The 27,695-nt window shown below is 44.5% G+C and overlaps 1 protein-coding gene across 1 annotated transcript in view; it reads right to left on the bottom strand.

Moving 5' to 3' along the window:
• Positions 1 to 1,850: 1,850 nt before the first annotated feature.
• Positions 1,851 to 27,695, bottom strand: part of ADAMTS12 (ADAM metallopeptidase with thrombospondin type 1 motif 12) — a 247,400-nt gene continuing 221,555 nt past the window's right edge. The window contains exons 18-23 of the mRNA XM_060236596.1: positions 22,740 to 22,950; positions 19,029 to 20,102; positions 14,286 to 14,438; positions 6,165 to 6,338; positions 3,185 to 3,338; positions 1,851 to 2,020 (exon numbers count right to left, since the gene is read on the bottom strand). Coding sequence (XP_060092579.1) covers positions 1,878 to 2,020; positions 3,185 to 3,338; positions 6,165 to 6,338; positions 14,286 to 14,438; positions 19,029 to 20,102; positions 22,740 to 22,950 — 1,909 coding nt within the window. The 3' untranslated portion in view covers positions 1,851 to 1,877. The remainder of the gene's footprint in view (positions 2,021 to 3,184; positions 3,339 to 6,164; positions 6,339 to 14,285; positions 14,439 to 19,028; positions 20,103 to 22,739; positions 22,951 to 27,695) is intronic.

Below are 27,695 nucleotides of genomic sequence, written 5' to 3'. Positions count from 1 at the left end.
ATTTGAATGAACCAAGCACCAACTTTAGGAATGCCTGGTTGTCAGTTGCTGCATTCTTCCTTGTCTGCATTCTTTTTTCAAGAAACATCTCCTACTTAAAAGCAATGTTCCCTCTAAGCAGCAGAGTCTTGTGAGCAAAAATTCTACTTAGCTACTGCTATTAAAGTTGTGAGCTACTGGCATCAAAAACTGTGAGCTGCTGCATAAATTAGTGTGCTCTGAGGTAATTTTTCCTGAGCTAAGACAAAAATGTGTGAGTGGAGGCTAAAAACCTGTGAGCTAGCTCACGCTACCTCAGCTTAGAGGGAACACTGCTTAAAAGTGTTCTTTCTCTTGAGATAGTGCAGCTCCAGAAAATGTATGAATAAGAGCTGAGAGCCCTGATCCAGTGACTGTTGCAAAACTCTCTTTAAAAATGAGTGGTTCTGGGTGAGGATGTGCATCATTATTCACTTCAGAAGATGCCCCCAAGTCCTTCCCTGGATGATGAGAATCAGGATAGAAGACTGAGATGCAGTTTGTCACCAGGCCTGGCCCTGCCACTAGACAAATTAGGCGATTGCCTACGGTGCCGGCCTTCTGGGGGTGCAGAATTGGGCAACCCCATGTGACTCAGTGACATTATCAGTGCTGGGGGGGGGGGGGAACGCCAGAAGTTAGCCTTGCCTAGGGTGCCAGACAGTCTAGGGCAGGGGTGTCAAACATGCAGTTTGGGGGCCGAATCAGGCCCCTGGAGAGCTCCTATCAGGCCTCCAAGCAACTGGTTGTCATCTGCTTCCTTCTCCCTCTCTCTTGCTTCCTTCTGCATAACAGCTAGCTTTGCAAGGCTTGCTCAATCACACAGGAGCTACAGAGCAAAACCTCTGTTTTCTCCATTGGCTAAGGCTCCTCCCTTGGGGAGGAAGGGGGGAGGGATAGCTTGCTTTGCCAGGTTCTCTTGATCACACAGCAGAGCTACTGAGTCAAGTCTCTCTTCCTTCTATGGAGTGAGGCTCCTCCCCCTCCTGGTCCCTGGGGAAGGAAGGAAAGAGCCAGAGCTGCCTTTGCCCAATTCCCTGGATCGCATGGGAGAAATACAAAGAAAGCACCTTTAAGATCAATGAGTGCTAACATTTTAAGCATGTTTTAAGTTTTTTAAAAATATACTTGTGTTTGTGTTCCTTATAAAATTTATATCTCTGCTACCTAATCTTAAATAGGTACAAACACAGTTCGGCTGACATGGTTCAGCCATTTCTCTCTTCAAATCCCTTCTCCAAGCCAAGCCAGTTGATGGCTTGGAGAATGCATTTAAAGTTAGTTGCTTTCTTTCCACCTCTCTCTCCCTTCCCCCTTTCCTTCCTTCCTTCCTTCCTTCCTTCCTTCCTTCCTTCCTTCCTTCCTTCCTTCCTTCCTTCCTTCCTTCCTTCCTTCCTTCCTTCCTTCCTTCCTTCCTTCCTTCCTTCCTTCCTTCCCTCTCTCTCTCTCTCTCTCTCCCCCTCCTTCCTTCCTTCCTGTCTTGCAGCTCTCAAACATATGACGTTCATCTCTTGCGGCTCTCAACCATCTGACATTTATTCTGTGTGGCTCTTTTGTTAAGTGAGTTTGCCCCCCCCCCCCCCGGTCTAGCAGAATGAGCACAACTTCACCAAAGGCTGATCATCTCTGTGGCTCCACGACTATTCTTTGAAGTTGGAATGAAGGAGTGGGCAGGAAAAAGATGGACAGGTGAGCAGACAGCTATAGTCAGGGCTTTTTTTTGTTTGTTTAGAAAAAGCCCAGCAGGAACTCATTTGCATAGTAGGATAAGCATCAGAAAGCCACAACAGTCTTTCTTTTTAAAATCAGGCTTAGCAACCCTGGCCCTCAACCATGTCATGGTTTAAGGTGCAGCCGACTCATGATCTTGCTTTGTGACCAGCCCAGGATCTCTGGCAAGTGGCACAACACTGATGTTTCACAGACGGTGTGGGACATTTGCCAAGAGCCCGCAGTCTCTCGCAGAAAGTTGGCGACAGTTTGTCTTTACTGCAAGGGGAACCTGAAATGAGAAAAGATGCATGTGAGTGCATGAGCACTGCAGATTGAAGGGAAAGAGTCATCATTCACATAAAGCACACATGCACAATTGAAGCGATCCAGGTGGGTATCTGTGCTGATCTGAAACAACAGAATATGGCAGTGGTGGCCCAGCTCCACCTTGTTTGGGATCCATCTTGAATTGCTGCTCCTATATGGGCTAAGGCCCTGACGTCTCTGAGAATCAGAGTTTGATGCTGAACCTAGCAATCTTGTGGTCTACACTAGTAACTATTGACTGCTGTATTAGCTACGCTGGTTATGCTTAGATCCATTATTTCTACCCTTTACAGTCTTGTCTTTTAAGAATACCTTTGCACTTTAATAAATCATTTATATAGTTTAACTTTGTGCAGATTCTTGGATCCTGTAGCCTCAAACACTAAATCCAGAAGTCTGGCCACTTACTGGTAATATCTCAATTTGGAAATTTACACTACAAGCCAGCCTTGCAGGGCTGGCTTTCTATTCCTTGAGAGGCCCAGAGGTTTGTTTTTCACTCTGGTGCTGTTCATAGAATCATAGAGTTGGAAGGGACCTCCAGGGTCATCTGGTCCAACCCCCTGCACAATGCAGGAAACTCACAAATACCTCCCCCTAAATTCACAGGATCTTCATTGCTGTCATAGAATCACAGGAGATAGTAACTTGTTTTGCTTTGCATACTTAACAAGGGTCTTCCCATTCCAGGCTTGGGGTGAGAGGAAACCTTGACCCACCTGGATACATATTCTGATTGCATCTGAGCTATGCCTGCAGTTCCTGATCACAGAAAACCTATCTGTAGAGAAAAGCCTCTTCCCTGTGCAGGGATCAGAGCAATTTTCTAGCTATAACCCATCATCTGAAATGTTCTAGCAGTTTGTGTCATGGGTCGTATGCCCTTTAATCCCGGTGCTTAGTGTGGGTAAAAGCATTTTCATTTCATGTCAGTTTCATTTGGGAGACCTGAGGCAAGTTTCCCTGTTTTCTGAAGTGGACATAATGCGTGTGTAGTCACTGTTAAAGTGGGATTGACACAAAATATGTTTGTTTTTAAAGCAATATCAGAGCAATCCCAACGAAACAATCTGTTATACTGGATTCGGAAAACCAGACAGTACGAGTGTCATGGAGTTACACCCACTTGTCGTTTCCAAGCATTCTTGTAGGTTGCACTTCTGAGAGTCTAGCGGCTTAGAGTGATGTTCGCACATGCTCATGTCCTTAGGTGCATTGTCTTCCACACTGACGCACTGCACTGCTCTCTGTTGAATGCCTCCTCCACATGAAGCAGAGCACTGCAAGGAATGTGATCAGTTTACCTTAAAACATTTTGATCAGCAAGGTGCACATGCATTTTAAGAGGAGTGTAAGATCTACAATGCTTGGTCAGACCAAAGGTCTACCTATCTTAGCTTCCTGATTTACCAGAAGCAGTTAGATGGATGCCTTAGAGAGGCTTACCAGCGAGGCATGATTGTCACATTTATTATTTGTTGTTAATCCCCAGTTCCTGGTAACTAGAACAACCTGGACTGTGCTGTTGCCTATAACCTCCAAACCAATGGCTAAAGGTCAACTGTGGGGTGACATGATAGAGGTTTACAAGATTATGCATGAGATATAAAAGGTAGAGAAAGAAGTACTTTTCTCCCTTCCCCACAATACAGGAACTCGTGGACGTTCAATGAAATTGCTGAGCAGTCGGGTTAGAACTGATAAAAGGAAGTACTTCTTCACCCAAAGGGTGATTAACACGTGGAATTCACGGTCACAGGAGGTGGTGGCAGCTTATAAACAGCTTCAAGAGGGGACAGGATAAGCATATGGAGCAGAGGTCCATCAGTGGCTACTAGCCAGAGCGTATTGTTGGAACTCTCTGTCGGGGGCAGTGATGCTCTGTATTCTTGGTGCTTAGGGGGGGGGGCACAGTGGAAGGGCTTCTAGCCCCACTGGTGGACCTCCTGATGGCACTTGGGTTTTTTGTGGCCACCTTGTGATACAGAGTGTTGGACTGGATGGGCCATTGGCCTGATCCAACATGGCTTCTCTTATGTTCTTAATAGGACGTAGGCTTGCCAGTCCCCAGGTTTGGGCAGGGGATTCCCCTGTTTTTTCAGGCTCCTCCCTGCTGCCAGCCAGCTGGCTGGTGAGGGAGAAGCCCTGCCCCAACAGCCACCATATGCCTGCAAACCTCGACAGGTTTAGAAGAGGCAACTGTTTGTGTTTCTGAATGTCTGTGTGCCTTTAAATCTGGCAAGAGGAAAGTTGAAGAGGGGGTAGGGTGAGCAAACAGAGCCACATTGCTCTCAGTTCTTCTTGTTTGTTTGAAGGAAAACTCCATCCCCTGGGCTGTTCTTTCATTTTCCTATTAGCCTGAAGAAGTTGGTTGAAATACAGCAAGATGGTTGCATTCAGCAACATGAGTAAATTGCTCCAGTGAGATCACAAAAGTGCGTGCTTGCTAACTGTGTTTATTTTGGCTGCTTTGTGAGAGTGTATGTACTCACTTTCATTTAGCGGAAGTTTAGCTGCTGGGGGGGGCCAAGAAAATGAAGTCTGTATTCAGGGGAATTGCACCGCTGTATTTTCACTTATTTTAGGGAATGGGAAAGTCTCTTGATCCACCCCCAAAATCCCCAGATATTTTCTGAGTTGGACCTGACAACCCGAAATAGGAACTGGGTGGACTCCAGCTTAATGGAGAGAAGGCATGCTCTTCTTCTTGACTCAGCTTCTTTTCTATGGCCACTCAGAAGCCCCGTCCTTCTGCTAACTTTCAGCTTTCTAGGCCAGCACAGTGCAGGCGAGGAGAGGGAGACGGGAGCATGGATAGTTTGGATACCATGACAAAAACATACATCCAGTCCTTCAGGTAAGGGACATTTACTTATTTATTTATTTATTTTATTTGCATTATTTCTATTGTGATGTTCTCACAGGGACTCTAGGTGGATTACACCTAGTGAGTCAGTACAACTCAACAAAACGGGATGTAACTAGCATTGCCAAGTCCAATTCAAGAAATATCTGGGGACTTTGCGGGTGGAGCCAGGAGTCTTTGGGGGTGAAACCAGGAGACATTGGGGGTGGAGCCAGGAACAAGGTTGTGACAAGCATAACTGAACTACAAAGGGAGTTCTGGCCATCACTTTTAAAGGGACCATTAAATACCTTTTAAATACCTTCCCTCCATTTAAATACCTTCCCTCCATTGGAAATAATGAAGGATAGGGAGACCTTATTTTGGGGCTCATAGAATTCGATGCTCTGGCCCAATCTTTTTGAAACTTAGAGGGTGTTTTGAGGAGAGGCATTGAATGCTATCCTGCAAATTTGATGCTTCTACTTCAAAAAACAGTCACCTCCTGAGCCGCAGATAACTATGGATCATTTCTCTATTGTACCCTATGGGAATTGATCTCCACAGGGAATAATGGAGTGCCCAGTAGACATTCCTCCCCCCCCCTGCTTTCTGATGACCCTGAAGCGGGGGAGGGCCTCCAAACCAGGGGATCCTCTGTCCCCACCTAGGGATTGGCAACCCTAGATGTAACAACAACCAGTGCATTCGGGTTCTTTGAAAGCAAAGCAAGTCTGAATCAAAAAGAGGCATAACTGAGCAAGCCCCATTATTGTGTTTAAGATTTACTCTCCTGAGTAATCCTTCATTTCAGTCTGAATGTACCAGCTCTGCAATCTATTTGCATGCTGGGGCCCAGTCCAAGAGCACGTGAAAGAAAGGAGACTTCATTGTTTCTAATATGTGTAGAAAGCCTTTCAGCCCCAGCATTAATTACACTGAACTTGTTTAAGGGAACATCTTTCAAATTAGAGGCCCTGTTGTGCCAACAAGCAATGGCACCATTCAAAAACCCACTTTGCTTTGGAAGATCATTTTGCTTTTCAAATGTGAGAATTGGAGCCGCAGCCAGCGACTGGAAGACCTCAGAGCTGAGCTGGGTTTTCTGGCATCCCCAAAGAGGAAATTTTGAGACTGATTAAATCAGCTGCATCCTCCTTTTCCAGATTAAATGCACATAAACCGTGGCGAGGCATAACGGCTTTGCCCGTAATGGACAGTTAATTGCTCTGCCTAATAGCTTGTTTTACAGACAACATACCTCATTCCATGCTTCTGCACGCCATTCCAAACAGGGCTCTGCATTGCAGCTAATGTTCAGGGGTGGCTTGCGTCCTTTTAACTGGCAGTGAAATGGCCCCAGAGCTCTGTTGTCACGAACGTCTATGCAATACGCTGCACGGGTCTTGAAGCCCCTGCCGCAACTAGAGGAGCACTGCATAGGGAAGAGAGGGAGAGATTTCAGTGCACTGTCACTAAGCCATAGCGGTGATTTTGATGGCAGTTCTTGATTGCTTCCAGTCATCTGTTCTTTCTGGCAGATACCATAATATCCCTTTTGAGATCGTGTAAATATTGCCTACTGGAACCAGATTTAGTTACCCATATTCTTCTCCGTTGCCCCATGTTCTGTAAGATTCGCCTGCAACTTCTTGATCCTGCTATTTCTAACCTCTCTGGCCCTCCGGAAAGAATTACCTACTGTTATTTGCTGATAAATTTGCCAGTTTGACTGCATTAGTGGCTGAGTATTGGACTATCGTACTATATAAGGGTTACTCTATATCTAGGAAAAGGCAATGTGTATTTGATTAAGTCTGTTTTTAGTATTTTCTCTTCCCCCCCCCCCCCCCTCTCAGTGACATTGTCATAAGAACATAAGAGAAGCCATGTTGGATCAGGGCAATGGCCCAACCAGGCCAACACTCTGTCACAAAGTGGCCAAAAAACCCAAGTGCCATCAAGAGGTCCACCAGTGGGGCTAGAAGCCCTTCCACTGTGCCCCCCCCCAAGCACAAGAATACAGAGCATCACTGCCCTAGACAAAGAGTTCCAACAATAAGCTGTGGTTAATAGCCAATGATGGACCTCTGTTCCATATGCTTATCCAATCGCTATTGAAGCTGGCTATGCATGTAGCTGCTACCACCTCCTGTGGCAGTGAATTCCACGTGTTAATCACCCTTTGGGTGAAGAAGTACTTGCTTTTATCCGTTCTAACCCAACTGCTCAGCAATTTCATTGAGTGCCCACGAATTCTTGTATTGTGAGAAAGGGAGAAAAGTACTTAATTGCGTCCTTCATTTTAGATCATAGAATCACAGAGTTGGAAGGGACCTCTAGGGTCATCTAGTCCAACCCCTGCACTATGCAGGAAACTCACAAACACCTCCCCCTAAATTCATGATCATAGAATCATAGAATCACAGAGTTGGAAGGGACCTCTATGGCCATCTAGTCCAACCCCTGCACAATGCAGGAAACTCACAAACACTTCCCCCTAAATTCACAGGATCTTCATTGCTGTCAGATGGCCATCTAACCTCTGTTTAAAAACCTCCAAGGAAGGAGAGCCCACCACCTCCCGAGGAAGCCTGTTCCACTGAGGAGTCGCTCTAATGGTCAGGAAGTTCTTCCTAATGTTGAGCCGGAAACTCTTTTGATTTAATTTCAACCCATTGGTTCTGGTCCTACCTTCCGGGGCCACAGAAAACAATTCCACACTATCCTCTAGATGACACCCTTCAAGTACTTGAAGATGGCGATCATATCACCTCTCAGCCGCCTCCTCTCCAGGCTAAACATCCCGAGCTCCTTCAACCTTTCCTCATAGGACTTGGTCTCCAGACCCCTCACCATATTCGTCACCCTCCTCTGGACCCTTTCCAGCTTGTCTATATCCTTCTTAAAATGTGGTGCCCAAAACTGAACACAGTACTCCAGGTGAGGTCTTACCAGAGCAGAGTAAAGCAATACCATCACATCACGTGATCTGGACACTATACTTCTGTTGATACAGCCCAAAATTGCATTTGCCTTTTTAGCCACGCATCAAACTGTTGACTCATGTTCAGCGTATGATCCACTAAGACCCCTAAATCCTTTTTGCACATACTACTGCTAAGACAAGTCTCCCCCATCCTATAACCATGCATTGGATTTTTCCTACCTAAATGCAGAACTTTACATTTATCCCTGTTAAAATTCATTTTATTGATTTTAGCCCATTTTTTCAGCCTGTCAAGGTCATCCTGTATCCTGTTTCTGTCTTCTTCTGTGTTTGCAACCCTCCCAATTTAGTATCATCTGCAAATTTAATAAGCATTCCCTCTATTCCTTCATCCAAATCACTGATAAAGATGTTGAACAAAACAGATCCCAGGACAGATCCTTGAGGCACTTCACTTGTCACTCCTCCCCAAGAGGATGAGGAACCTTTCACAAGCATTCTTTGGGTACGATCTGTCAACAAGTTATAGATCCACCTAACGGTAACAGGATCCAAACCACATTTTACCAACTTGTCAACAAGGATAGTATGTGGAACCTTATCAAAAGCCTTGCTGAAACGATGTCTAGAGCATTCCCCTGATCCAGCAAGGTAGTCACTTTCTCAAAAAAAGCGATCAGGTTTGTCTGGCATGACTTGTTCTTGAGAAAACCATGCTGGCTCTTAGTAATCACATCCATTCTTTCTAAATGTTCCAGGACCGACTTTTTGATGATTTGTTCTAAAACTTTTCCAGGTATAGACGTCAAGCTGACAGGTAGGTAGTTACCCGGATCGTCTTTTTTCCCCTTCTTGAAGATAGGGACAACATTCGCCCATCTCCAATCTTCTGGCACCTCTCCTGTTCTCCAAGAATTCTTAAAAATAATAGCCAGAGGCTCAGAAAGTACATCTGCAAGCTCTTTTAGAACACTTGGATGCAATTCATCTGGCCCTGAGGACTTAATTTCATTTAAGGAAACTAGGTGTTTATGTACTACCCCATGCTGATCCTAGGTTGAAACTTCATACCCTCCTTATATATTCTGTTTTTGCCATGTTGAGCACCATTTCCCTCAGAAGAGAAGACTGAGGAAAAGTAGGAATTGAGCAGTTCCGCCCTCTCTTCATTACCTGTTACAATTTCACCTTCTTGTCCTCGCAATGGGTCTACCATGTCCTTGCTCTTTTTCTTACTCTGAACATAAGAAAAGAACCCTTTTTTTGCTGTTTTTAGCATCTTTGGTCAGCCTAAGCTCATACTGAGCTTTAGCTTTCCTAACTTTTTCTCTACAGGCACTGGTGATTTGTTTATATTTAATCCTTGGTTATAAGGCCCTTCTTCCAATTCCTAAAGGAGGTTTTTTAATTTCTCAAGTCTTTAGAGAGCTGTTTATGGAGCCACTTTGGCTTCTTTAGGCTTCTTCCATTTTTTCTTCTCATAGGAATCGTCTGTGATTGCGCTTTCAGTATTTCACTTTTAAGAAACTCCCACCCCTCCTGAACCCCCTTCCTCCTAAGTATTTCTGACCATGGGATTTTACCCAGCGTAGTTCTAAGTTTATCGAAGTTCGCCTTTCTGAAGTCCAACCTATAAGTCTGACTATGTATAGTTTTCCCCTTCCCTAAGACTGTAAATTCCAAAATCACATGGTCACTACTGCCCAGGGTGCCCACTATTTCCACTTCTTCAATCAATTCTTCTTTGTTGGTGAGAATCAAATCCAAGATAGCAGATCCCCTTGTTTCCTTGTTCACTTTCTGGAAAAAAAAGCTATCTGCAAGACAAGTCAGGAATCTATCTGATTTTTCATTCTTAGCAGAGTTGGACTTCCAACAGATGTCCGGGCAATTGAAATCTCCCATGATCACTGTATCCCATCTCTTGGAGAACTTTGCAATCTGCTGTAGAAGTATCTCATCTAAGTCCTCTGCCTGACTTGGTGGTCTTTAGCAGACCTCCACAATAATATTTCTTACTCTTTTTATTTTTACCCAGAGACTCTCAACTGAGGTGCCATGCTCAGATTCACATATTTCCTCACAAGTATATACCTCCTTCACATATACTGCTACACCTCCGCCCTTTTTCATTTGCCTATCCCTTTTAAATATGTTGTACCCCTGAATCCTAATATTCCAGTTGTGAGTGTCATCCCACCAAGTTTCAGTAAGGCCTATTATGTCATAGTCTCCTTCCTTTATTAGGACTTCCAGTTCCTCCTGTTTGTTTCTCATACTCTGTGCATTAATGTAGAGACACTGGAATCCATGTTTTATGCATCCCCAGGGTTTAGTTTTCGTACAAGCCTGCTAGTTAACATTATCTAGCGTATGTGCCATTCTTTGTAAATCTTTAATGTTCTTATCCCCAGTTTCTGGCATCATACGAGGCTTTGAATTATTGTCTCGCTCCCCCGTACAATTTAGTTTAAAGCCCTCTTTATTAGGCTGTTACCAAACACCCTTTTTCCTACTGCCGTAAGGTGCAAACCATCTCCCGATAGAAGACCACCATCTCGAAAGTGTAAGCCATGGTCTTGAAATCCAAATCTTTCCTGGTGACACCATCGATGTAGCCAGTCGTTTGTTTGAAGCATTCTTCTTTCTCGTCCTAAGCCACGGCCTTCAACAGGAAGCACTGACGAGAACACAACCTGTGCGTTCAGCTCCTTCACCTTCTGACCCAGAGCCACATAGTCTTTTCTAATACGTTCAGGGCTATGACGGGCAGTATCATTCGTTCCCACGTGGATCAGCAAGAAAGTATAGTAATCTGTGGGCTTGATAAGTCTTCCAGTCCTTTCTTTCACATGCTGGATGCATGCACCCGGCAGACAGCAGACCTCTCGGGATGACAAATCTGGTCGGCACACTTTGAGCTCCACCCCTCTGAGCAAGGAGTCTCCAATCACCATCACCTTCCTCTTCCTATATTGGGGAGCAGAAGCTCCAGGCTTCTTATCCACAGGATCCTAAGAAACTTTCTTCAAGCTTCGTGGAGGCTGGGGAAGTAGCCCTTGTTCCAGTGGTTCAGAATCAGTTACTGTGGGGAGATCCTGGAACCTATTGCTGAGCAACAGGGGCTCAGAACATCTCCTGATTTTCTTTCTCCTTTGGGTTACATTTTTCCAGGAACCCTCCTCCTGTGTTGGGTTCTCTTCTAATTGCTGAGATACCATTTCCTCTCCCTCCTTTTATCCTTTCAAGAGCGCCTCATGTGTTTTGTCAAGAAAATCCTCACCTTTCTTTATACACTGCAGTGTGTCAATCGTGCCTCCAGTCCCTGTATCTTCTCCTCCAGCAGGGCCACTAACTTACACGCTGCAAATGTAATTCGTGCTACTCTCAGGTAGAAATACAAACATCCCACAGTCATTACACGTCACTGCCTCTGCTCCCTCACCAACCATACTGCTGCAATGCATTTCAGTTTGTATTTTTAGTTATTATTTTTATTATGCCATTAAAGATCTTGAACTTGATTGCATTGAAATGCCTGTTTCCAGGGCTGGCCCTAGGGTCCCCGGCACCCTAGGCAGGCCTGCCACCCACCGCCCTCCTCTGCGGCACTAGCACAGTGAAGTAGGGTGGGGAGGGCATGCAGGAAAGGAGGCAAAAGCGTACCAGTAAACTGGCTGTCTTGGCTCTGCCTCCCTTCTGATTGGAAGGGAGGTGGAGCGAAGCCAGCAGTTCTGCACCAGCTCGCTGGTGCACAGTGGGTGGGTGCACAACTGCTGGCTTTGCTCCACCTCCCTTCCAATCAGAAGGGAGGCGGAACCAAGTCAACAACTGCACAGCGACCAGCTGGCTTTGCCTCCTTTCCAATCAGAAGCGAGCGGGGTAAGCGGGGTATTTGCCTAGGGCACTGGGAGGAGGAGAGCACCCAATCTGTCCCCCCGGCCCAGCATCCTAGGCAAATGCCTTGGCAATGCAGCGCCTGTTCACAAGCTAGGTTCAATGTGCTACCATCTGCGATACTTCTTGGAAAATTCCATAAAAATTCCCTATGCTAACAGACTGTGCACTTGTGCATGTCCAGAGATAGAAACTTTAGAACGTGTGTTCTTAAACTGTACTTTTTACTCTGACCTGTGCTCCATACTCATTGATCCCTGTTTGAGTGAGCAAACAGCGAAGTCCGACAAATATAAAATTGTCTTCTTGTTGTCAACTCGGAACCAACTGGTAATTGAAACTGCTGCAATTTTTTTATATCTAGCATCTAGGAGGCGCTTAATGTATTTGCAAATTGACATTTGATGGATGGATTAGTTCCCTGTTAGGTTCGATATCATGCCAATGAAGGTTATTGTATTATAGTGGCAGGGCTGCTCCTGCCTGTTTCACTCAATTTCACTAAAGGACCTTCTGTCCACTCCAGGTTTAGGTGGGCTCTGGGCAAAGGGTGCCTTCTCCTTCATGTCTCTGGCCAGCCTGGAGGTTGAACACACATGAACACATGAAGCTGCCTTATACTGAATCAGACCCTCGGTCCATCAAAGTCAGTATTGTCTACTCAGACTGACAGTGGCTCTCCGGAGTCTCAAGCTGAGGTTTTTACGCCTATTTGCCTGGACCCTTTTTAGTTGGAGATGCCGGGGAGTGAACCTGGGACCTTCTGCTTACCAAGCAGCTGCTCTACCACTGAGCCACCATCCCTCCCCTAAGGTTGGCAACCTTAAGGCCAGCAAAGGACAAAGATGATGGATGAAACTAGCATTGGACTCTGGGAGCCAAATCCTGCCTTCACATGCTTAAAATAAACCATAGTTCTGCATTATATCTGAATCGAGCCACAGTGAATCCAGCGGTCGAGAATGTTAAGCGCTAAAATCCTCCTTTGTGGGAGGATCATGCAATCAGCACACCAACCTGCTTCCCTATAATTCTGATAACACAAGAGCACAAGATCCTTACACCCGTGTTCAAACGGCACTTCTGCTTCCTCAGATAAATCTATTCCTGACAATTGCTGAGTTGGTATTAGTTTCTGTAGACGAGGCAGACACCGACCTCATGGTAACGGGGGAGATGTCTTCCTGTGAGTGCTTTGTCTGTTGTGGTAAGCTGAATTATTTTTGGTGTGAGTGGAACAGGAATAAATAAACCCTTGCTCAGAGAGGCAAGGTAGAGCATTTTCTCCTCAACACGCGTGTTGTGTGGATCATCCCAACACTCCTTTTATCCTGCAGCTTTGATCACGTCTGGAGCAGGTGCCTCTCAGAAGACTCAAAATCCTTCAGCAGTTTAAAATCTGTTATTAGCCACAAGTGCAAAAGATATTTCCTTATGTGGTTGCTCAACAAAGAAGAAAACACATCTACAGCTAATCGTAAAAGAGACGTTTTTAAAAAAGAACTTTGAAGGGTGTGAACAAAGAGCAGAATAAAATACTATCAATAAACTGAACGACAGGCAGAAAAACATCTGCCTGAAAATTAGCTCCATACTTGGATTTAAAATCTTCCCCGTGAGCCTTGATATAATTAGATTTCCTTTTCAACTCTCTTCCTAAATGAAGTTGGGGTTGATCAGTTTGGTCCTGAAATGCTGAAGATTCTTTGGCAGCTAAGAAGACTGGGCTGCAGTTGGTGTTTATAGGATTTCCATTACCTGGGAGGCAGTGTGATGTAGAGGTTAAGAGTTTTGGACTAGTGTCTGGGAGACCCAAGTTCAAATCCCCACTCATCAGGGATTTTTTTAGTAGGAAAAACCCAGCAGGAACTGATTTGCATATTAGGCCACACCCTCTGTTGCCAAGTCAGCTGGAATGGTGTTCCTGTGCATTCCTGCTCAAAAAAAGCCCTGCCACTCATACCGTGGAAGCTTGATGGGTGACCTTAGGCTAGCCACACTGTCTCAGCCTAACCTACCTCACAGGGCTGTTGTGAAGATAAAACGGAGAAGAGGAGAATGATGTAAGCCACCCTGGATCTCCACTGGGGAGACAGGAGAGATACAAATGAATTAAACTTTTTGCAGTTGTGCCCCTCATGCACATCCCCATCTGCAGTTCTCTGGATTAAGGCCAGAGAATTGTGTGTCCTGAGATCCAGTTTGGTGTAGTGGTTAAGTGTGCGGACTCTTATCTGGGAGAACCGGGTTTGATTCCCCACTTCTCCACTTGCACCAGCTGGAATGGCCTGGGGTCAGCCATAGCTCTCACACAGTTGTCCTTGAAAGGGCAGCTTCTGTCAGAGCTCTCTCAGTTCCACCCACCTCACAGGGTGTTTGTTGTAAGGGAGGAAGGTAAAGGAGATTGTGAGCTGCTCTCAGACTCTGAGATTCAGAGTGGAAGGCAGGATATAAATCCGTTATCTTCTATCTTCTTTTTGTATCCCAAAATCAAGTTAGAGATGTAGTTAATAAAACACATTTGAGGGAAATTACTTTGCTCCATTCTCCAGCTTTCCACTGGGCACAGGGAGGGAGATAGCACCTTCGGGCTGGATCAGGTTTCTGAATGTGCTGGCAGTCGGACTCGTTCTTGGTGCTGCATTCCACAGTTCTCCAGAAAGCCCCCACACCGCATGTGGTGGAACACTGCAGAAAAAGAGAAAGAGAAAACCCTTCAGTTCTACAACTTTGTAAGTACATTACCATGATGGCCTCTGGAGATGAAGTTAGCTCCTCATTTGCAGCCCACAGGGGCAGAGAACAAATGGAATCAGAAGCTAATTTGTGCTGTCTTTCGTTGGAGGCATCGTATTTAATGCAGGCAAGAAATTAACAGAAAATGATGGCGCTTCAGCTCGCTTGGGGCAGAGGCTGGAACATCTGCAGCATCACGAGTACAGTGATGGCAGTCTTTGCTGAACTAGATAACTTTTGAAGATCTTTGTGAAGGTCACTTTCCTCCTCCCATTCCCCCCCCCCCCAGGTCCAATTCTGCCTCAGAGGTTCTTTCTTCTAAATCCTGACAGCTCAGAAACGAGGGTGTCAAATATGCAGATCGCTCCTCACTCGGCATTAAGCACTCTTTCAAATCCGATAGTTCTTTTATGTCATTTGTGATTATTCTAATCCGCTTCTCCCTTTCTGTCCTAAGGACTGAAAATGGGTATGGAGATGAGGTCTACTTGCCAATAGAGTTTCAGGGCCACAATGGAAAGAATTTTCCTCAAATGTATAGCACTTCTGTGGGCAGAGGGGAGAAACCACCTTCTACGGATCACAGCATGTCTGTTTCCGTGTGTCTGAACACAGTGACATAAAATTCTAACACACGCCTAGAGGCCTGCAGGCAAAGGAACTGGCTGGGTGGTTTAAATCAAGATGTAATATACAGAACCCCACATCATGTAGAGCCCACAGTTGCCACTTCTAACAGCAGCCTGCCTAGGGTTGTCCATTCCCAGGTGGGGGCAGGGGATCCCCTGGTTTGGAGGCCCTCCCCCTGCTTCAGGGTCATCAGAAAGTGGGGGGGTGGGGAGAATGTCTGCTGGGCATTCCATTATTACCTATGGAGGCCGATTCCCATAAGGTATAATGGAGAATTGTTCAGCAGGTATCTGGGGCTCTGGGGAGGTTGTTTTTTGAGGTAGAAACACCAAGTGTTCAGCATAGTCTCTAGTGCCTCTCCCCAAAATACCCTCCAAGTTTCAAAAGGATTGGACCAGGGGGTCCAATTCTATGACCCCGCAAAAGAAGGTGCTCCTATCCCTCATTATTTCCAACGGAAGGAAGGTATTTGAAGGTGCACGGTAGTCTTTAAATGTGATGGCCAGAACTCCCTTTGGAGTTGAATTATGCTTGTCACAACTTGTCTCCTGGCTCCACCCCCAAAGTCCCCAGATATTTCTTGAATTGGACTTGGCAACACGAAGCCTGCCCCAGGTAAAACTTCTCTCAGAATGGAAATATGGAGGTAAAGCCACTCAGGGTGCTGTTTTTCAATCCCTTACTCTTCCCTCAGTTCCCAGACTGTGCTAAAACAGTAGTTCTAGCCAAAATAACAACTCTCCAACACTGCACCCAAGATGAACTGCATACATTCTACAGCCAAAAGCTTTAAGCAACCAAAAACCTCTAAAGGTATATGTGATCAAAATTTCTAGGCTGTGATCTCCATTCTATGCATTGAAAATTTAATCAAACAAGTGTCTCTTTAAAATGTTCCGCACACAAATACATAGATCAGTTCCACAAACCCCGCCCTCTCCTAGATCTACCCCCAAAGTCACCAGGTATCTTCAACACAGACCTGGCAACCCTATTACAGGTGACAGGGGGGTTCGAGGCCGTGAGCGTTGCTCCTCGACAGCTCATACCCATGGAAATCTTGTTGGTCTCTAAAGTGCTCCTGGACTCAGATCTTTCCTGTATGATCATTTTTTTTTTCCATTTTGTAATCTGCCTTGGGTCCTGGTGAGAAAGGCGGGCTATATATGAAGTAAATATTGCCTCCAGCTCCTTCTGGCATTTACATTACACATTAGACTATCCACCCATGGTTTGGCCCTATGCTGTATATGGTGACAGAATTAGCATGCTGTTTATATGTCATTTCTCACACACAAATACTATCAGCAGAAGGAATTAATCATGTTTTAATATTCAGGCCAACAGGAGGTCAGTCTGAAAGCGGTCCATGCAGTGCCAAGGCCTTCAGCCAGCTGGCAGATATGCAGTTGAACAGATAGGGATTTGGCAGCACAAAGAGAGATTAAAGAAGTGTTTGTGAGCCTAATGGCAGATGATGTAGGACCTATGGCTTTTCTGCTCCAATCTGAAATTGTTCATATGCCTTCACACAAAACTGAAAGAAATTCATGCCATAGTAAGGCTATTCTGAGCTCCTCAAAATCCTTCAGATAGTTTACCTGAGAAATAAACCTCAAATCCGCTTCAAATTTTACAACAGGCAAAATGCTTCAGGCAATCCGAGCATGTACTCCTGAGAATTTTCACCAGTTGTATCTAAATTCTTTTGACCTCTTTTGAAAACCCTTCCACATCTAGTCAAGTTATTTCAATTTCATTCCTGGCAATCTTGTCATGCCAACTCTAATTTTAAATCAAATTGAAGTGCCTGAAAGTAAATGGGATCAAATGCCACACATGAACATAGGAAGCTGCCTCAAACAGAGTTAGACTACAGGCTCACCTGGGCTCAGCGTAGTCTGCTGGCAATCTCAGGAAGGCAGAAGTCTTTTCTAACATTGCTGAGGGGAGATGCTGGGGACTGAACCTGGGACCAGGGCTGCTTCCTCCTGTGCTGCCGCTAGCCAGATCCAAGCGGAGTCCTTGTGTGGCAAGGCTGCCAGGGCTTTTTTTGCAGAAAAAGCCCAGCAGGAACTCATTTGCATATTAGGTCACACACCCCAGACATCACCATTGTTTCACACAGGGCTTTTTTTGTAGAAAAAGCTCAGTGGGAACCCATTTGCATATTAGGCCACACACCCCTGATACCAAGCCAGCTGGAACTGCGTTCCTGTGCATTCCTGCTAAAAAAAAAAGCCCTGGTAATGCCCATTACTTCCTGCAGTGCTCATGGCTTGGTGCAAGCCCCTCTAGTGGCACCTGAGTCTTCCTCATTGTGCCATCCAAAGCATTTGCTCAGGTCATGGTGCCTGTCGGCGCCCGCTGACATTTTGTCTGGTGCCCAAGTGTTTTGGAAAAGTGTGTGGGGCAAGGTGGGTCTTTTCCCCAGCAAAGCTTCTGATAGGGTACTACAGATTTGACTGGCTTTGCAGATTTCCAAAAACATTTCTTGAGCAGTGGCAGCCACCGCAATGCAAAGATCTTCACTGTGTGACTGAAAGTAAGCTGGGGCAACCATTTTGTAGCTTGCTCTGCCTCCCGCAGCAGCCATTTTATGGCAGCTATTCTTTAACTGTGCCCACCATGGTATGTCAGAATTCCAAAGATGCCTTCAGTTTCCAACAAGCTTGGGGACTCCTGGTTTAGGTGGCTTGGTCAGAGATCTGATTACTTTCAGTAAAATGTGTGTTCTGCCTTCCAGGATGCTATTCTGTTGGGGTCTTCATAAATCGGCTGTGTCTTGATGGCAAAAACAACAACATAAGTTAAAATAGACACAGGGAAATATAAAGCAGCAAATTGAAACAAGGTTTTAAAGGCAGCAAAGAAAGCAACAGCAAGAGAGGACAGCAGGCAGTCAACTAATGGAATAATTTTTAAAAATTGCTGGATCACAGTCAGGTGAACAGAGCCATAACAAGCTCAACCAAAGGCAGAACAAGCCTTCACCTAGTGGCTACATGTAAGCAATGAAGGTACCAGGCAAACCTCACAGAAGAGAGTGTACTCCATACTCAGTGGGGCCACCACTGAGAAGGCCTAAATCACCACCTTGGTGATCATGATGTGTAGCCACAGAAGGGCCTCTGAAGATCTTAACAAACGGGCAGATTTATATGGGAGGTGTTCAGATAACCTTGCCCCAGTCTACTTGAAAGGTCAAAAACTAGCACTGGTCATTTACATTGCTCTTTCAGCCTGTGGTTTGCCACTGCCTTCCTCAGTGTAGCAACTGTAGATTTCCTTGCTGGTCTCCCTTCCAAAATACTAATCAGAGCCAACCTACTCATCTACTATCTTATTGGGCTATCCAGGTCAGGACAAAACTACATAATACACCGTTTTTAAACTGGGTATTTAATCAGCTGCCAAATTCAAACCTTTTAAAAGCTATCAAAGATTTCAGGTTTTCACGGCTGGTAACATCATTAGGGTTTGTAGAATCTTTCGGGCTCAAGTGCCGTGTTCTACTGGAGAAAGTTTTCCTTCCAGATGTTTCGTTCTCAGCTGCGGAGAACATCCTCAGTGGCCTTGCAGCCGGAGCAGGCGCTCTGACCTTCTTGGCTGCTGTGCATTGAGTGGGGCCCCACTGAGGATGTTCTCCGCAGCTGAGAACGAAACATCTGGAAGGAAAACTTTCTCCAGTAGAACACGGCACTTGAGCCCGAAAGATTCTACAAACCCTTTTAAAAGCTAACTGCTATTTGATGTTCTTAATGCTCATTTGCTGCTTTTTTTATTGATCATGATTATCGTTATTGATCCTTTTTTATTTTTGCACACTGGCTTAAAAGGATTATGGCTACAAATCAGTGTGTACATGCATACACATCTATCTCTCCCTTAACTGAAAAATCAAACACTTACATCACTCCAGTTCCCTACCATCCAATAGGCATCAGTATGCAAATCCTTGGACTCTTCTGGATAGTTGGAGGCATTCGGCAACATTTCCATGGAGGTTTCGTTCTTCGGTACGTTCTTGCTCCACAAAAATGGATTTTCTGTGGACTGCACAGGTGCTTTATTGGCAGATGGTTTCAGTTCTATTCTGTTAGAAGACCTGCCTCCTGATGTTTCATTTGACTGTGGTGGGTGTACCAAAACAGGACCTGCTGTTGCTGGTGTACTTGTTTGTACATGGAACTCCTGGACTGTTGTCAAAGAGATAGTTGTTCCTGCAAAGGGATCAACAGAAACCTGGATAGGTGTACCATGATGGTATACTGTTGGTGAGATTTCTGAAAACTTCCCAGACATAGTAGGGGGATATCTTGTCAGCAGCTCACCCTGGGATCTGTCTGTCATTCCTTCACCAGTCTTGTTAGACACTGTATGAACTATGGCTGTTGAATAGTTATAGCTTGGAGTTACAGTCAAAGACATAGGGCTAACTGTAAAAGAAGTCCAATGTATGAGTCCATCTTTTGAGGAGTTGTACAATTCTATGGATGCGTTCTCCACATTTTTAAAATGTGGAACACTTGAATGATTTGTAACAGGCCATGGAGTGCTATTTTGCTGATGACTGACGCCACTAAATAAAAAAGAATAATTGTTGGGAACGCTCAAGCTGCTGGAATTACTCTGCAATATTTTTGCTTCCGAGTTGTCTTCTTTAGAAAAGTTCACAGGGTTAAAGGACGTGGGCATCAGTGTAATATATCTGGGCTCGGGAACTGTTGGTGTCATGATTCTTTGGCTGGGTTTTGGGATGGGTGGCTTGTCTATGGGGCCTCTTCTGGGGTTGGCTCCTGTTCTGATTGTCTTTCTGTCATGCATTTTGAAAAGGGGGATCTGCAGTCTTCTGTTGGGTGGGCACTGCTGGAGCCCACACAGAGCTTTAGAATGTGGTTTCTTTGAAACGTTACACGGCTCCCCGTTGTTTTTGGTACATGTCACATTACGCATACGTATCCCTCCACCACAGGTCACTGTACACTGCAAAACAAACAAACCATCTTAAAAGAGCACTTCTGATTTCTTTTTGCCCACTCATGTAAAAAAAATAAATAGCACATATTTATAAAAATTACTGGTGTTAATTAAAAAAAAATCAGTGGAAAACTTTCTGCAAGAAATGCAAGCTTTAATTGTAACTAACAGCAAGTGCACTTTGAGTGGTACAAATTGATGGACCGCTTGGACGTACCATGGAAAAAGATACAAGTGTATTTCTCAGTTGCCCTAGGTCAGGGGTGGCCAAACTGCGGCTCTTATTGTGTGGCTCTTGAAGCCCCCATCACCCTGTTGGCCGGCTTGAAGAATGCATTTGAAATTAAAGTTGCTTTCTTTCCACCTCTCCCTCCTCCTTCCCTACAGCTGACTCCACTGCAACCACACAACTTCCTTCCTTCCTTCCTTCCTTCCTTCCTTCCTTCCTTCCTTCCTTCCTTCCTTCCTTCCTTCCTTCCTTCCTTCCTTCCTGCCTTCCTTCCTGCCTGCCTTCCTTCCTTCCTTCCTTCCTGCCTGCCTGCTCTAAAACATCCGATGTTCATGTCTTGTGGCTCTCAAACAGCTGACTTTTATTCTATGGGACTCTTACATTAAGCATGTTTGACCACCCCTGTCCTAGGTTAAACAACTCATCATTTCACTGTCATGGGCATCAGTTCCAGGGTGAGTTTTGAAAGGCTTTGAACTTTTAAAGCTGATTGTTCTAATTGCACCAGTGTTTTGAGCAGGAGCACTCTAAACCAGAAAACAAATCTCATTGACTCCTAATGTCTACTGCTGTAGGTCTCTACTGGCAGTACTAAATACCTGTCATTTGCCCTGTGCTTGCAGCCTATGAGAAGTTGCAACAATATCACTATGCCTGTTATACTGCCCTCACTAAGCCTCTGGTCTTTTCCTCTCATCTTGAAAATATGCTTAATATTTCCATCCCCCAAAAGGAAAAACATTACACAATTTAACAGCATATTATCTGTCAATACATTTCTGACTGCCTTTGATGTGCATTTTGCATTCATGCTGAGGCCAGGTACCACTGGGACTCCACTGTAACCACACAACTTTTTAGCAGACACAAACTGTGACTCCAGTCCCAGAACTGCTCCACAGCAAATTGAAATGTGACTCTGTTGAGAACAGAGCCATTAGTATAGATGTTACAGTATGTCAAAAATATTACCAAGCACTAAACCATCATTTCATCCAATTACTACTGAGCATCACATTTTCATTCATATATAAATTAGAATGGAACAGGGAGTAAACAGAACAGTTTGGGGGAAAACATGTACACCGGCTGATGCCAAAGGAGATCAAGGTTTGCTCTGCCCCATTATCAGTTTTAGAATTGGTTGTGAAACCACTGTAACGTTTTCCATGAGTTGGGAAGCAGATGGCAAGATTAAAAACCAAACAGCATACACAGAGAGCCAGTTTGGTGTTGTGGTTAAGTGTGTGGACTGTTATCTGGGAGAATCGGGTTTGATTCCCCACTCCTCCATTTGCACCTGCTGGAATGGCCTTGGGTCAGCCATAGCTCTGGCAGAGGTTGTCCTTGAAAGGGCAGCAGCTGTGAGAGCCCTATCAGCCCCACCCACTTCACAGGGTGTCTGTTGTGGGGGAGGAAGATAGGCGATTGTGAGCCACTCTGAGACTCTGGAGTGGAGGGCGGGATATAAATCCAATGTCTTCCTCATCTCCTCCTCAGCCAAAGCATAATGCTAAGTAACATCTTGCACAAGCCTGCAGCAGAAATTGATGTTTTCACAGGTTACCATCAAGAGACCCAGAGAATATCCTGAAGGCCAAGAATGTGGTTCTACTGAGGAAGCTAAACTTGGTGAATTGCCACTATGAAGACTGTTTCAGAGGTTATCAGTGTTGGTCTGCAGAAGAAGAGCTAGATTTGAGCCCAGGAGCATCTCAAGAGACTGATAATGTTTTCAGTATATGAGCTTTCATAGTTCCCCTCATCAGATCTGATTTATTTGAAATGTGGTCTTGGAGGAGAGTTTTGTAAATACCAAGGAGTGCCCAAAGACCAAAGCAATTCTGAACTCTCCCTAGAAGCTGAAACAATGAAATTTAGGCTATTGTACTTTGGTCGCATTATGAAAAGACAAGAAATGCTGTAAAAACCAATAATGCTAGGAAAAGTCAAAGCCAAAAGGAAAAGAGGAAGACCCAACACAAGACGGATAGGCTCAGTCAAGGAAACCTCAGTCAGCAAGACTCTTAACTAGGGTTTTTTGGAAAGTAGGAACTCCTTTGCATATTAGATCACACCCCACAATGTAGCCAATCCTCATGGAGCTTCCAGTAGGCCCTGTACTAAGAGCCCTGTAAACTCTTGGAGGATTGGCTACATCAGGGGTGTGTGGCCTAATATGCAAAGGAGCTCCTGCTACAAAAAAAGCCCTGCTCTTAACAATAGGACATTTGGGAGAACATTAATTGATAGGGTTGCCATTAAGTGGGAAGTGACTTAATCGCATTTAATATACCCACTCACACTGTTTAATATCTGCCTATTTGAAAGTTCATTTGGGAACCACATGTAAGCTGCCCTGAGCTCTAGGAAAGAAATGAAAAATAAAAAACATGACACAGTTGTGAACTGACCTCAGTCCAGTTGCTTACTGTCCAGTCAGAGGGGCACAAGATGTCTCTGTTGCACGAAAGGTGGGTCTTGGGCTTCAGCAGGTGATGACAGTTCTCTGCAGGCAAGGCCTGCTCATCAAGCCCCACTGTCTGAATGCAAAGGACTGTTCGTTTCTTCTCTCCCATTGGGCCGCAGGTGGTTGAGCACTTCTGCCATTCTCCGGCCCACCACCTGCCATACCAGACAAAAGAATGTCAAAAATGGCATGTGCGTTTCACCACTAAACAGCTAATTCCTTCCTCCCTTCCCTCCCCTTCTCTCAAGCATCTGACGTTTATTCTATGTGGATCTTACGTTAAGGACGTTTGGCCACCCCAGTCCTAGAGAATCACTATAGGCCTATTTTTTTTTCAGTGTTAAAGCTGCAGTACTGCGGTCCTAAACTCTGCTCACAACCTCAGTTTGATCCCAGTGGAAGCTGGTTCAGGTAGCCAGCTTGAGGTTGACTCAGCCTTCCATACTTCCGAGGTCGGCAAAATGAGTACCCAGCTTGCTGGGGGGAAAGTGTAATGACCAGGGAAGGCAATGGCAAACCACCCCGTAAAAAGGTCTGCCATGAAAACGTTGTGAAAGCAGCGTCACCCCAGAGTCGGAAATGACTGGTGCTTGCATAGGGGGCCTTTCCTTTCCTTTACCACTAAACAGCTAATTCCTTCCTTCCTCCCCTTCCCTTCTCTCAAGCATCTGAAGTTTATTCTATGTGGATCTTACGTTAAGGAAGTTTGGCCACCCCAATCCTAGAGAATCACTATAGGCCTAATTTTTTTCCAGAGTGTTAAAGCGGCAGTACTGCAGTCCTAAGCTCTGCTCATGACCTGAGTTCGATCCCCAGTGGAAGCTGGGTTTTCAGGTAGCCGGCTCGAGGTTGACTCAGCCTTCCATCCTTCCAAGGTTGGTAAAATGAGTACCCAGCTTGTAGGGGGGGAAAGCGTAGATGAATGGGGAAGGCAATGGCAAACCACCCCGTAAAAAGTCTGCCATGAAAACGTCACCCCAGAGTTGGAAAGACCAGTGCTTGCACAGGGGACCTTTCCTTTCCTATTCCCGTAAAAAGTCTGCACACACACACCTGGTTCTGTGGTTACAAACATACAACTATCACATTTTATAAGCTTGCCTAAGTAACTAGAAAAAGTTCCCCAAACTAAACAACACAATTCAACCTTTTAAAACTTTTATATTAAAGTCCCTCTTTAAGATTCGGTTCTGAATGATAGTTTGCAATAGGAAACTAAATGTGTTCCTTTGCATTCCTGTTTAATTACTGTAGCTTACACCTTTGACATTTCCTAAGAAGTCTGCATAATCCTACTCCATATATTAACTCTGAGCTGGTAAACCCTTTAATCCACACTGTCTGAGAGTCTGCCTTTGGCAATTACCTGCCCGAAGGATATTACTAGATTGCTGGAAAACAGGGACTGTGCTGCCTTCAGTCCTGCATCTTAATGTTTTGTCTATTAGTCCAGCAGCAAACAGACCCACTTGTGGGAAATTATAAAACGTATTGATCTCCCCGGTACAAAACATTGCTAAATATCAGCGCTCAGGCAAGGGGCAGGTGCCACTTCACAATAAATTGATAAACAAAGAGCATGTCATTTTGGATTACATTTTCTGCCCAGCAAGCTCTTCTCAATTCCTTGCGTTCTATCTTTTCATGTTTTGTCTGCTACACAATCAGAGCTTTTAAAATTCTTTGCTACCCGTCGGCATCCTGGGAATAATCCTCCGGACGCCACTATACACAAACTCCATTAATTTTAAGGGGCACTTGTACAACATAACGCAACATAAACTGCACTAGAATAAATGGAAGATATATGTTTGTGTAGCCTAGTGACTATATTTTAGGCTTTTTTTTTTTTAAATGTTGATTGCTTTATCTTTAAATAAAAATTTTAAATGCCAGCAATGACTAGTCTGCAATTTTCTTATTAGCATGCCTGACCCGAGGCAGAAAAAAATACTAATTTCTAAAGAACTGTAACAAAAAGATGATTTGCAGCAGGTGACCAGGCTTGTGGCTATTTGATTTATGATGTTTTTAATATGGCTTTATTTGTACTTTTGTGCTGGAAAAGCTGGTTTAAGATATGAGTTTTAAAAAGTACAATTTTACTATCATTCTGTATGGATTTAAAATTTGACTTGAAAAGGGTCTTGGATTTATTTGCATTGCCTTGTGTTGCAGAACAGTGGAATTACTTAGCAAATTTGGGTTTTTGCTTTGAATTCTGAACAATGCTACATATTTTCAATTTTAAAAGTATAAGTGAAGAAAAACTGGTCTACATGTTTGTAAACATCCTAAATAGACTCTAAAACATCAGCAGGGCTTGTTCTTCCTTTGCAGAAACCATGCTGATTCTTTCAGCAAGGCTACTTCTTCTGTACTGGAGTGAGGAGGATGCTGGTACAGATGTAAAGCTGATTTCTTTAAAAGAAATTAAATCCTGTAACTGCTCTCCTGAATACATGAAGTTGTTTTATACTGAATCAGAGACTGCTGGTCCATCACAGTCAGCATTGTCTACTCAGACTGGCAGTGGCTCTCCAAGGTTTCAAGCAGAGGTCATCTTTCACATCACCTGCTGCCAGAACCTTTTAGCTGGAGTTGCCGGGGATTGAATTTGGAACCTTCTAAATGCAAAGCAGATGCTGTACCACTGAGCCACAGCTCCTCCCATGATAATTCTGCATAATTCCCCTTTATTTTAGTGACAATTGAGGAGAAAGGGGTCCTCATAGTTTGCGCCTTAAACAAACACGTTTCCTTGGTTAACCTTAAACTCAGTTTTCACTTAGATAGATCCAGGTGGGCAGCCATGTTGATCTGAAGCAACAGAACAAAGTCCAGTAGCATCTTTAAGACCAACAAAGTTTTATTCAGAATGTAAGCTGATATAAGACAATGTATGATGAAGTGTGCATGTACACAAAAGCTTGCATTCTGAATAAAACTTTGTTAGTCTTAAAGGGGCTACTGGACTCCAACTGAGGCTGATCCTGTACTAATCTTGCTCAGTGCCAGGCTTCCATTTCTCTCTGGAGCAAGCTAGTGATTTCGCACCAGCTGCTGAACGCTGCCATTTTATGTGGGGAAGGCCTATGATTTGCTGCACTGCAGCGCAAACCTGTTTTTTCAGGTTTCTGCTGCAGAGCAGCTGGTGCAAAACCACTAGCTTGCTCCGTTTTTTTCAGGTTTACACTGCAGCATGGCAAATCAAGGGTTTTCCCCACACTAAATTGTGGTGTGGAGCAGCTGGTGCAAAATTGCTAGCTTGTCTGGCGTGGAGCAAGGCTAGTGCAGAATCAGCCTTTGTCTAATTTTCTCTTCTTTTCAATCTGTGCTGAGAAGCATAGAATGATTCTCAACCTCTGGCATAGGCTTATATATTAAATTGGCAATTTGTCACTGAATTGGCTTTCTTGTGATTTGAAACCAGTTATAAACCAGAGAGCCAGTTTGGTGTAGTGGTTAAGTGCGTGAATTCTTATCTGGAAGAACCAGGTTTGATTCCCCACTCCTCCACTTGCACCTGCTGGAATGGCCTTGTGTTAGCCCTAGCTCTGGCAGAGGTTGTCCTTGAAAGGGCAGCTGCTGTGAGAGTCCTCTCAGTCCCACCCACCTCACAGGGTGTCTGTTGTGGGGGGAGAAGACAAAGGAGATTGTAAGCCGCTCTGATTCAGAGAGAAGGGTGGGGTATAAATCTGCAATTCTTCTTCTTCTTCTAAACATCTCACTACTCATGCACATGAGTTTAACGACATCACATGATTGAGATGTTTTAAGCAGCAGTTCAAGCAGAGCAAGAACAGCAGTAAAATGGCAAATTCCTTGAACAGATGTTTAATATTTACTCTATAAAATCCACAGAATCTGTCATAAAATCCATCACTGAAAAATGTATGTTAAGGCTAATATATTCTCAGCCAGAGAAACCAAGTACAGGCTCTTAGACTCAAACTGCACCACCCCTTAGCATCATTAAATGTTGACAGCTAGACCCTGAAGAAGAAGACTGTAGATTTATACCCCGCCCTTCTTTCTGAATCAGAGTCTCAAAGCGGCTTACAATCTCCTTTATCTTCTTCCCCACAACAGACACCTTGTGAGGTGGGTGGGGCTGAGAGAGCTCTCCCAGAAGCTGCCCTTTCAATGACAACTCTGCAATAGCTATGGCTGACCCAGGTCCATTCCAGCAGCTGCAAGTGGAGGAGCAGTGAATCAAACCCAGTTTTCCCAAATAAGAGTCTGCATACTTAACCACTACACCAAACTGACCCTGGTGACCACTGAACCTATAGTAACATCATAGCGGACAAATTCAATGTACTATCATGTGTTTGGCTCATAGCATCTACTTCCCAAGAACAGCTAACTAAAAGTGGTGGAGATACATATGTACTTTTAAAACATCTGTCCTGACCTCCACAGCTGGCATTTTGTATGGTTGCAAATAATATTTTGAGTCTTTTTGCCAGGTATCTGTTTACTAGAAAAACTCTGGTAAGAGTTTGCCACAGGAATCAATTTGATAGTTTACTTCTCAAACATGCAAACAGGGATGAGAGGAGAAGGAAATGACTGTTCTGGTAGCTGGTGAATTTACAAGTGCCCCTCACTATGCAATGGCAGAACCTTTTCCTTACAGTTGTTACTAGTGAGTGGGGACCTTTTGGCACTTGCCAAATAGATGACAGATCACTGGTTTCCCAAACATAATTGATTACTTTCCCCTTAGTTTTTGGATGATTCTACTCCTGCCTGTATTGGGGAAGTGTTTCAGAAATATATTGAATAAACTGACTGACACTCCCTTGTGGGCAGACATCTGGGGTGTGAAGGCTAAAAACAATTATCGCTTTGCATTATGGTTTTGCAAGCTCTTTAAAATGCTTCATGTTTATTA

This window comes from Heteronotia binoei, chromosome 4 (genome assembly GCF_032191835.1).
Source record: "Heteronotia binoei isolate CCM8104 ecotype False Entrance Well chromosome 4, APGP_CSIRO_Hbin_v1, whole genome shotgun sequence".
Classification (NCBI taxonomy): Eukaryota; Metazoa; Chordata; class Lepidosauria; order Squamata; family Gekkonidae; genus Heteronotia; species Heteronotia binoei.
This window is presented reverse-complemented; position numbering and strand designations above follow the sequence as displayed.